Here is an 11,571-nt window from a genome sequence, read left to right on the forward strand (position 1 = left end):
TCTTAAAGTGTCTTCACCCCAAGATCAGTCAGCCCAAACCTTTAAGGTTGCACCCCAGAAAGGTTTACTCAAGGTATAATCAGGTTATGTTCATCGCTAATGGAATAATAGGGAGAGAGAGAGAGAGAGAGAAAGAGGAGGAGGAATTCTGTGTGTCAAGAATGAGCACGAAATGAAGTTTATATAGAGCCCCCAAAGGTTGTGGGTGAAAGGGTAAGGCTTTGTGAGGGTACCTTTCAGCTCAACTCTCTTCAAAGAAGGTACCTTCAGTGACCTCCCTACGAGGAGAGTGCCACTCAAATGGCATCTCCACTTATTCACCCAGTAGTGGGCTTTCCAAAATAGGGCCCATGACAAACTGGGCCTTCCGGATTAAAGCCCACGACCCAAGTCCCCAAGTCCCAAGTCCCAAGTCATATAGATATATTAATATTAATATTATATATATATATATATATATATATATATATATATATATATATATATATATATATATATATATATATATATATATCTATATAATCATGGCAAGGTCACTATAGGGTTCAGGCAAATTAATAATACCTGGGCTCTTACTATATATAAACCATATAATCAAATCCTCTCAACCCGATGTGGGACTAAACAAAACCATGGATAAAAGACACAATTAAAATAAATAAAATATTTATATAAAGTTTTAAACATATTTACAACTGAAATAACTTCAACTCATCTTTGAATCCCTCCAGCTGTTCAGACCCGATATAAATAATCTTCTTTTTATCCTCGGTACACGTTGGATTTGCTCCCAGCTTCTCCACTGGTTCGGGCCTTTGCATTTCTGCTTCTTCCTGATCGTCTCGAACTTCTATAGGTAGGGCAGTCACCTTCCTCGGGCCCTCCTTGTCTTTTAAATAGGCAACGTAACATTGCCGAGAGATCCTCTGGTCAGAGGAAACTTGACCGATTCCCATATCAGTCGGGAATTTTATCTTCAGGTGTTTTGTTGAAACAATAGCACCTATCTTGGATAAAGATGGTCGCCCGAGGATAACATTATAAGCTGGCAGTTCCCGAACCACCAAAAAATTGATTCGGACGGTTGTTTCCTTAGGAAAACTTCCAATAGATAAGTCCAACTGGACAGATCCTTCCGCCACCGCAGATGACCCCGCAAAACCATATAGATGCGTGGATGAAGGCTCCATCAAGTCCTCATCCACCTTCAGTTTTTGATACACTTCATAAGAAATTAGGTCATTGCAGCACTCGTATCAACCAAAACTCTATGCACTTCCCGGCGTGCAATCTCTACCTTGATGACTATGGCATCATCATGAGGTAAACAAACGCCTCTTTCATCCTCCTCGCCAAAGGTGATAGAATCTTCACCGTTCGGCTTCTTCCACTTTGCGTCTCTCCGGTTCCGACAAATTTGGATTTTGTCTTCAAACTTCAGAGTGATTCGGGCTCTGGTCCTTCGAAAATGGTAAGGATCGGTGACCGAGTAGCTTCAATCACCTCCTTGCCCCTCTTAGACTTCGGAGCCTCCTTTGATCGTTTTGAACTAACCGAACGATCCCTTTTAGGGGCAGCCGCGCGTGGCTCACGTGGCTCCTCCCTTCTTCTGCTAACAAAATTGGACAAGTGTCCCTGAGATATTAATCTCTCAATATCTGCTTTCAGATGACGACAATCATTTGTATAATGACCATAGTCCTTGTGGAATCGGCAATACTTTTCTCGATCCTGCTGCTCTCCAGGCTTCGAAGGAATTTTAGGTGGCCACTTCAAAATATTTCGCCTCTTGATGATATTTAAAATATCAGCCCGAGGAGCATTCAATGGAGTATACTCACTTTTACCGGGAGACCTCTGGCGCCAAGCCTGAGATTTTCCAACCCGATCGCGGACATTTTTCTTTGACTTCTGCTTCTGCTCAGGAGCCTTCTGTTCCTTATTGGAGACTTTGTTATCTCCTTGGCGCGCATCTAGGATCTCCATGACTTCGGCCTGCTTCGGCATCTCTCGTACCAACTCAAGCATAAGTTGCAGGCATATCCCGTAGTAATAACTACAGGAGTTTCCGGTTAGTGAGTCCAGTGAATAGAGCAGTTTTGGCTACTTGCTCATCCAAATTTTCTATCTCCGTCGTTACTTTGTTGAATCTTTTCAGAAACTCTCTGATCGATTCGGTTTTTCCTTGTCTGACAGTAAACAAGGTTTCTTCTGTTTTCTTGACCTGTATTCCACTCTGGAATCGCCCTATGAATTTGCGCGCCAATTCATCAAAGTTTACGATCCTTCCGAGAGGGAGGTTCGAAAACCACTTTGTGTCTTTCCTCGATTAAAGATGAACCAAAAACCCCGCATAAAATTTCATCAGAATTACCTGAAACTGCCATGGTCTGTTGATAATAGCCAATGTGGGCCGTTGGATCTCCGGAGCCATCGAATGTAGAAAAGGTAGGCAAACGGAAGTTATGGGGGAACTGATATCCAGCAATTGGCTCGGCAAAGGGGGTCTTCCGAATGACTGAGTAAATATCCTCAGTTATCCTTCCCTTAGCCAACTGCCCTAACTTCTGATTGATGTTGGCCAATTCCTGACCAATCTTGGTCGGGTGATCTTCAGCGATATGATCACGACCTCGATTAACACGATCTTCACGAGCTATTCGATCATCACGAACAGCCCGTCCATCCCGAACATTCCGCTCGTCGCGAACTGCTCGATCATCACGACCGGTTCTTTTGACCGATGGTGAGTGAGTTCTCACCCCTGTGTCCAACCTTGTATTTGAATCGGTTGTACTTTCCTGCGGTCTGTCGAACCGATCGTCTCGCCTAGGTTGATCGTCAACTCGTCTAGGTCCTCGGTCGCCTTCACGAAAGTTCTGACCGATATTCCGGTCTTCAGCCAATCTTTGATCACGCGGTTGATCACGTGGTAACGCGCGCCTCCCTGAATCGCGATGATCAGGTTCTTGTGGTAACACCACTCGTCTGGTGAGCATGCGGAGTGCTTGGCTCACCTCCAAAAGTTGAATCTTTACCTGATTCAATTGATCTTGGAATGTATCAGGAGGATTATGTCCTCCCTGACCGCCATCCACTTCGATAGGATTTTGGCTTCCCTGGGGAACATCTAGATTATTCACTCCAGGGATCTGAACACCGGAATCGCGCTGTGCAGCGGCTGCTGCCGATCTAGTCACCATGGCTTTACAAGTCTTTCCCACAAACGACGCCAAATGATGCGTCCAAAATCTGCTCAGCCCTTAGATCTTCTCGTGATGACCTGCAAAACGAAAGCGTCAGATGTGGCCTGACCGCGGGGGTCGGGAGTCCACCTCCGAAGGCTAAGTCAGTTGATGAACTTAATCACAAACGACTCTGCTAGAAGCACAGAGCTAAGGAATGAAAAACTAGGAAAGGTGATCTAGATCGTGAGCCCCTGATAGTTTACGTCTACCAGTGTGTATATGAATCTCCGTCCCTCACCTCGTATGGTAGTGAGGTTTATATAGAGTGTTCCTTCGAATCTCCTTCGTTGGATGCACTTGAGCCTTCTTCGGGTAGTCGTTGGATCTTAACAGTTAGATCCGTTGAGCAATAGACTTCTACTAGTTTGGACTAGTAGATGACTCCTGAGATAACCTCTAGGTTATGTGATGATTATCCCTTCGATAATGATTAGCCGCAGCCGTCATTTTGAGTCTGCCATCATTAGGGTAGTTAACCTAACCCATATGTTGGATTAGGGCGTGCTTGTAGCTGAATAAGTCTTCTTCCTCAGCAAGCCATCTTACGGATTTGGTTCGCTCGGGAGCGAGTCGATTCCTTCTGCCTCGACCGGAGTCGAGGATCAAACCAAGTACGAACCCGGTTTGATCATATTTTCTCCATATCACTTATTTATACAATATGTCTCCAATTTGTACTATAAACATCCTTGGAAGTTGGATCCAATGCACATTGTGCTTGTAGGATGAAAGAACTAAATAATACAAAGCAAGGCCTATATCTCAATATAGTTTTTAGATGCTCCATTTTTGGACCATACCTTTGTCCTCTTTTCTGTTAAGCTCATCTGAAACCATATTATATCTGTTTAAACTTCTTTGGATAGGTACCTAATATATAGAAGGAATTTCTTTTTCCTGGTTGGTGTGGATTTTTTTTTTTTTGGGTTGGTTGGGGCCGGGGGGGGGGGGAGGTTGAGAGAGAATGTGAGAACCAAGAGGCTCAAAGTTGGTCTCTTCCATGAAATTAATGGTTAGTGTCCAAAGATGGCAGAGGATGCTACTTTGGATAATTGCGTGTTGATATCTCTAAGGAGCTCCTAGTCTGTGACCAAGACCCTTGGTGGTTCCAGTGATTCTTCTGATCCAAGGCTACTCCCTAGTGAAAGGGATGGGGATTGGCAAGCACACTGATAGCATCATTTTCGGAAATCAGTGGGCAATAGATTGATGGGAACTGGGAAGAACCTCAAGGATAATTCGCCCTATGTTTCTGTTCTCATTGTGCTGGTGATCAGAGGAAGAAGGGGCTGGAGGAAAAAAGGAAGAAAGAAGGGGTTAATTGTGTAAAAGAAATTGATGGGGGTACTATTGGATTTCACTTCATGTATCTTTTTAGCCTATACAGATGATATATGGTTCTTCTTCTAGATAAAACTATGTATTGTAAGCCATATCATGCATTTTCTCTTTTTGTTTGTTTAAAATGTTAAATCTTGAACAAGGCTGTCTAAATTCTTGCACAGTCCATTTTCAATTGAGTTTCAGGTATCTGTAGTAATCAGTTTCCGGTCAGATCTATCAAAGCTGCATCCCAAATCTGATCCCAAAACTCCAAGACTCTGGGTAAGTGTTAAATTTTGTAGCTCACATGGATTTCTCCTTTTTCTTTTATGACATTGCACCTCTCTGTTACAGATAGCAATGGAGACTATTCCACTGAGGTTAGTCCGAACAAGGTTCAATGGTTAGCATACAGCACATTTTCTTTTGAAGCTTGATAGATTCCATGATGCATCAACTTGTATGAATAACGTCTACAAGGAAGAATTTGTCTTGTAAGAGGTCAGAGTTTTTGTAGCTGTCATTTATCAGATCTGTAACATGTTTGGCGACAGCTACTGTAGCATATTAGCCTGTATTAGTTTGGTGTTTCCATAGAGCCACAAGCATCATGGTAATCTGCAAGTCAGAGAGTGATGCAATCAAAGCGTCTCTGTCCCTACTAAAATTGAGAGCCCAAAGTCATGGTCGGTGCAGTCCCTAGTGTCTACAGACATCATAGCTGCAGCAGAGGTTGACAAAAGAGGGTGATTACATGGTCTATACCAAGGTGATGTACAGCCCTGAGCTTTTGGATAAACCATTGCACAAGTTAGATAAACAGCCTGCTGAGTTTGCAGTTTTTCAATCTCGGACAACCCCCCCCCTCCCCACACAGTAATTTTTTTGCTGGTTGTTATGTTATGTTATGGTAAGGAGACATGGATTCATCTTCTTTGTGTCATTGTTGATTTTTATTTTTTCACATGAATATATAATTTCTAAGTTAGTTGAATATTCAAGGTTGTTACAATACTGAAGTGACTTGACTTTTTAAGAATGAAAACTAAGAAGGTTTGCAGAGCTGGATTTTTTTTTGGTTCCAAGGAACACTAACTTCTGTTGAATGAGCAAGAAAAAAACTAATAGTCCGGAAGCAAGTAAAAACAAATATGATCAAGGGATAATGAATTAAGAATCAGAGTGACCCTCACAAGAACAGGGAAAGCTTGGGAAGATGTGGTTCCATCAGGAAAAAAATCCATTAATTCCCTGAATGCCCCATCACTTCCAGGTTTAGCCCTTGATGAAGCCTGCAACTAGTATGTTTCTTTGACTTTACACAAGCAATACCAATGGGGGATACAACAGCGGGAACAAAGCTTCTTAAGACTGATGATTAATAATACAAGACCATAGCAGGATGGTGTCAGTGTGATATATTCCACAAAGAGGTCAGAGTTTTGACTCTCCCTGGTGGTATATGTAATATCCCCAGTATATATATAACATCACCAGTTCCAAAAAACTACCATTCCATCATCATCTACAAAAGGAGCTCATAAGCCTTTACGGTTGGGAGTGGTTCTATGGCTTCAATGAATTCATAGCCCAAGTGCTTGTCTTTCGAGAGTTCTCCCTTTAGATTCATTGATATCAACCAGCTCCTTTCCATTACAAACAAAACCAATGTGCTGATACATTGCCAATACATAGCCAACAAGCTAATCACAACCCATTTATGGAGAATGTTTTTGGCATCTCTTTTAATGTTGTCTCCTACCTCTGGTAATTCATTCAGTACCAACAGCAACCTATTAACACTTTCTTTTTAGATTGCAAAGAAGTTTATGCAGAACTGCACTCTATATTGGCGTGCACAGCAACTGAGTGTGGTGGTCTCTCAAGTATCCTTGTTCTTAACAGGCTGAGGAGGTATGTGTGGTTGATTAATTTTGCTTGTTATGTTTCATTCTGATCCGGGCTGATCTTCGGAGGCCGTTGCGGTGTGGTGACGAGGTCTCTACGTTGCTGACTTCTCTGTTTAGGACTGTGCCATATGTAGGTTGGTTGGTCATCCTTAGATTAGGACGAGTTAGCCTAGTAATGATATCAGACTGGGGATTTCCCTGCAAACACAGTAGAAAATAAGATCTCTACAAACACAGTAGAAAATAAGATCTCTAAGCAAAGCTCTATGTAACAAAGAAATTTGATACAATACCTGTAACACATGTTTCAGTGAGCGCAAGCTCTCTATAAATAAGCTGCAGTATGAAAATCTCTCTTTGACATGAAGAGATCCACTAAAGCTTGAAGTTTGGCAATGGTAATAGAACAATTTTCCTTCTCCCCATGTCTCTATAAGCACCTTAATGTTCCCATCACCATCTTCATGTATATATACAGGAGTGTAAAGCCCAAAACGGCTAGGGTATAGATCATCCAAGGTACTCACATCAATACTATATTCTTTTACCCACAAAACATTCTTATAGTCTTTCAACATCCATATCTCCATTTGATCACCAACCGTACATGAAATTGAGAGAAACCCACCCAGTTCAACCAATTCTAGTATATGATGACACAAATTAGGATATGGGATGAGCTTGAATTCCTCATTTTTCACATTGAATGCTAAAATTCTCTCTTGGTTTTTTATAAACCAGTGAAGAGCTTCATCTACAAAAGCTGGTCCTTCACTATTCACAACATGATAAGGTGAATTCTCTACTCGTTTCCAGGTATATGAAGAAGAAGAAACAGAGTCTGTTGCCATACCCAAGGTGAAAACTCTACATTGCGTTGATGAATCCAAATACAGACGCACCAGATGAACTATTTTATACTCACAAGTAGATTTAACATATCCAAAGCCATAAGAACCATGGCCCTCAAAAGAACTAACTGATGGTTGCAGCGTTACGAGTTCCTCTGTTCTTGGATTGCAAATAACAAGTAGCCCACTACAAGATTCATAACATACCAGATCGAAACGGGTGCGTAACATGTTGTAGCAAGGATAACCTTTCTTCGAAGATCTCATCACGAATTTACCTAACAAATTCCCTTCCATGTCTAAAGAGGATTGAAGAATGTAACGAGTTTGATAACGATTACCAAATATTGGAAACTCTGGACATGACATGAAGGAGAGAACAGGTGGTTTGGATTTTGATTGGTTAGAGTACTGGAGTTGAATGAAAAATTGATCATTGGATATAATATCAAGCCATTTTTTACTTAGGCACCTGAACCTGAAGAGAGATTTCAAGGGAAGCCATGAAAACACAGTGATCAACAGATCATCAGACGCCACTATCGAGAATGGATTTCTCTTCCTCCTCTTATTGACCATCTTTTCCAGTTAAAGCAGGTGTTTTTTTTTTTTTTCTCCTTTCAAAGAGAGAGCTTTTCTTGGTTTTAAAGAGAGGGAGAGAGAGCAACGTAACATGAAATTGGACTGTTGGGTAATACATAGAGTTCGAATACAATTCAACTTCCTTCCTCCAGTGGAAGTGGTAATTAAGAGGTTCCTTCAAAATAGGAACGATTCTGAAGTTTCTTGACTAACTCAAGCATGATTTGATTTTGAATATCCACCCAAGTATAGATTTAACATTAGATATTTCATATAAAACACAATTATTTTTCTATCCATTGTTTTTATCATTAAAATTTTTCTCCAAAAAATTTCAAAAATTTGTCAGGCGAGGGGCAACTGTTATATTTCATACACATGAAAAGAAGACTAGAGGGAGAAATTTCAAAAAATCGGTTTTGGAGGCTAAAGGGGAAGGGGAGGGGGCAGGAAAACATCCTCTGCTGTACACAGTACTGCACATAGATGCCAAATAACTGGCTGAGAAAGCAAACAAACTGCAAGGCTATTTTGGATTTTTTTAAATTTGAAATCAAACTTTAAATCTCAACATATTATTTGGCATCTATGCGCACTACTGTGCAGATGAGTTTTTTTACGGGGGCGCATGACACCATTGACCCTACGGTCACTCTGCCAGTGGCAAAGACCTACGCTACATGAATCATGATATAAGGTCAAGAGTTCAAATATCTTTGGAGTTAGGGAAACTTCGAAATAACTCATATGCATGCTGTTGATGGATGATCACGTATATTTGAAATCATATAGGTTGTAAAAAATTTCTTGGGTTTGACAGACAATATTGAAGCTAAGATAAGACGCTTGATCCGCCAAATTAATTGCAATGCACTTTCTTCTAGCATTAAGCCAGACCTTTGGAACCTAGATGGGTTTGTTAGATTAGCTTTCGTTCATTTTAATTCAAGATGATGAATGACTCTGTAACCACAATTTCACTAGAGATGTAGGAATTTTCTCCTTTAGTAAATAGGTAACCATATTATCGAAGACATCAGATCTAGCAGAGAATAAGAAATTCGAAACCAAAGACAATGTTTTCCAAGATATTAAAAATTGAAATATAGAATCGTTGTCATTCAATCAACTTGAAAGAGACGTCATCAGTATTTCCCTTCTTCACTTGATGAGCTAGAAAAACATCCACTATCATAGTAAGAATCTTTTATATACCCAGGAAATTTTCCCTTTCTCTGGTGTTTTTGGTGTCAACCAGCTCTTCCTTTTGCTTCAGTATTATCTTCTGAATCTAGTTATTGCCTTCACCTAGCTCCTTCGCCTTCAACCCTGAGCTGATTTCCACTAGAAAAGAGAAAGCCAAGAAAATTGTGATGAGAAAGAATATTAATCCAGAAAAAAGAAGGAGAAATTTGATAGTTTGAAAAGACTAAATTCAAATTTAGATACAGTACCTATAGTGTAGTAGGAGCGTAAGCTCTCTGTGTAGAAAGTGAAGTGATCACCACTCTGTTCTTCGCTGAATTCGCTATAACTTGAACTTTTGAAATGGTAATAGAACAATTTTCCTGCCATCGGCCATTGGCGTTTGATGAGAACCTTGACATTCCCATCACCATCTTCTTCTATATCAACAGGAGTATAAATTCCAACGATTGGACCAGGGAAGACACGCAAATCAATTTTATATTGTTGTATCCACACAAAATTCTGATAGTCTTTCAACATCCATATATGGATAGAATTATAATCATAGCATGCAATGCCGAGTAACCCTCTCAACACGACCAAGTAATCAACAATATCATTGTCAAAAGGATAAGGGATTAGTTTGTGTTCCTCACTTTCCACATTGAATGCCAAGATCTTTCTGCCTTTGAAATAGATATCCCAATGAAGAGCTCCCTCCAGAAAAGCTGGAATTTTGATAAGGTTGATTTTGTAGGGGAAATCTGCTAATCGTTTCCAAATGTCAGAAGAAGGAGAATTAATATTTGTCACCCCAATTCTGAAAACCCTAAATTGTGTTGGCCCTTAATCAGAAAGAGTCCTTAAATGTACTATTTTATACTCGTCAGTAGATTTATCATATCCAAAACCGTAGGACTGAGAAGAAGTTGCAACCTTACGAAGATCGATCATTGGCGGTTCTATAGTAATGATTTCACCGGTACTTGGATTACAAACATGGAGTAGTCTTCCAGATGAACATTCGAAACACACCAGTTCAAAGCAGGTGTTTAGCATTCTGTTGCAACCATGAGGTTCCTCCCTTGACCAAAAGTCGAGTCTCTTTAATTAACAACTTCCCTTCCATGTTGAAAGATGAACACTGGATACCATAATGGTAAAAATTGAATACATTTTCTTCTATAGCGAACAAAAGAGGTGGTTTAGACTTGGAATGCTTACTGTGGAGACGAATGAAATAAGAATCATTGGATATAAGATCAACCCATCGTTTACTAAGGCACCTGAACCTGAAGAGGGACTTCACTGGAAGCCATGAAAACACACATAACAATACATCGTGTGGCAATGGCAGTGGCAGTGGCAGTGGCACCACTACGGTTGATGCAGTCCTCTTCAAGGTATTAACCATCTTCTGATCCATTCGAATTGAAGCAGGTATTGATACTAAACCTAACAGGTATTAGGGCTTTCTAGGGTTTGATTTTTATAACGAAATTCATACCTGCATCTCTTCAGCGCTACGCAAGAACAGCTATTGCTTCATGGACATTTCAGCGACTCCGCTTCTTAAAGTCCAGAAAAGAGATCTACTCAAAAGAAGATTTTGAAATATAAAAGATTTCCTAACAAGTTCAGTCACGAACGAGGATACACTTAAAATAAAATAGGGAGTAACCAATTCAGATGTCATAGGGAGTTTTTGGTAAATTTGAAAATGTAAGTGAAATTTTTTTAAAATAAAATAAGAAATTATATTTCTTTTCACTTATGAGCAAAATGGTTATTTCACTTTCATAACGAAAAAGTAAACATTCCAAATTCACCAAATGGGTTTTACCAAAAAAAAAAAAAAATTCACCAAATGGGAGATTATAATAATGACCACTCAAGTGGACAAGTTAAAATTTGGGCCCAATTTATGTGGAAAAAAAAAAAAAAAAAAAAAAAAAACTCATTTATCAATTATTGATTAGTGGTTCCCTGCTCCCTCGTGCTTGTGGCCACCGGACCTATCAAATGGAGAAAAGTTTAAAAGTTAAAGCTAAAGTGGCGAGCTTTCTCACTGGTTTTTCATATAATACTATTTTCTTTCTCTTAAGATGTGGAGATAATATTGAAAATAGATAAATGAAAATTGATTGGCTCTAACAACGTAATTAATAAGGATTTAAATTTATAAAATGAATGATACAAATGAGACATTAATATTAGAGGCTAACCTAAGGATTGATGCAAAAAAATTTTAAGGGAGAACCTGTAAATCCAGTCAAGTCGGGATCATCTCCCCGTTAGGAAAGCACAAAGTGCTCGCAGATGGCTTCCCTAACCACAATAACACAGTGGGGCCCACATGTGAAATTTTGAGTTTTTTCTTAAAATTTTGTGGTTGGGCGTTAGGGAGCATTTGTTCTCTCCCACGGGGAGATGTCCCAACTCCATCCGAGTCGGGATCAGCTCCCTGAT

The 11,571-nt window shown here is 40.0% G+C and overlaps 2 protein-coding genes across 4 annotated transcripts in view; one reads left to right on the plus strand and one right to left on the minus strand.

The window, feature by feature from the left end:
• Window positions 1–5,155, plus strand: part of LOC149000583 (uncharacterized) — a 36,054-nt gene extending 30,899 nt beyond the window's left edge. For 2 of the 3 annotated variants that reach the window (XM_089139446.1, XM_089139447.1), the window contains exons 10-11: window positions 4,754–4,853; window positions 4,926–5,155. In XM_089139446.1, the coding sequence (XP_088995572.1) occupies window positions 4,754–4,853; window positions 4,926–4,979 (154 nt within the window). In that variant the 3' untranslated portion in view covers window positions 4,980–5,155. Of the gene's footprint in view, window positions 1–4,753; window positions 4,854–4,925 lie in introns of those variants that run through there. The other variant, XM_089139448.1, reaches the window with a different exon arrangement.
• A 1,344-nt stretch (window positions 5,156–6,499) lies between these two features.
• Window positions 6,500–7,911, minus strand: LOC149000584 (putative F-box protein At1g32420). The gene is made up of 2 exons (XM_089139191.1): window positions 6,775–7,911; window positions 6,500–6,679 (listed from the first exon to the last, which is right to left on the minus strand). The coding sequence occupies exons 1-2, from the start codon at window positions 7,909–7,911 to the stop codon at window positions 6,500–6,502; spliced, it is 1,317 nt and encodes a 438-aa protein (XP_088995317.1).
• Window positions 7,912–11,571: the final 3,660 nt, after the last annotated feature.

This window comes from Hakea prostrata, chromosome 11, assembly GCF_041222555.1.
Source record: "Hakea prostrata isolate BN-2017 chromosome 11, UWA_Hpros_2, whole genome shotgun sequence".
Taxonomy (NCBI): domain Eukaryota; kingdom Viridiplantae; phylum Streptophyta; class Magnoliopsida; order Proteales; family Proteaceae; genus Hakea; species Hakea prostrata.

What these genes read in the sequence shown, in the direction of transcription:
- LOC149000584 (XM_089139191.1), bottom strand. Translation starts at nt 7,911, where the DNA reads ATGGTCAATAAGAGGAGGAAGAGAAATCCATTCTCGATAGTGGCGTCT. An exon ending in CACTGAAACATGTGTTACAG is followed by an intron (nt 6,680 to 6,774) that starts GTATTGTATCAA and finishes CTGTGTTTGCAG; the next exon opens with GGAAATCCCCAGTCTGATAT.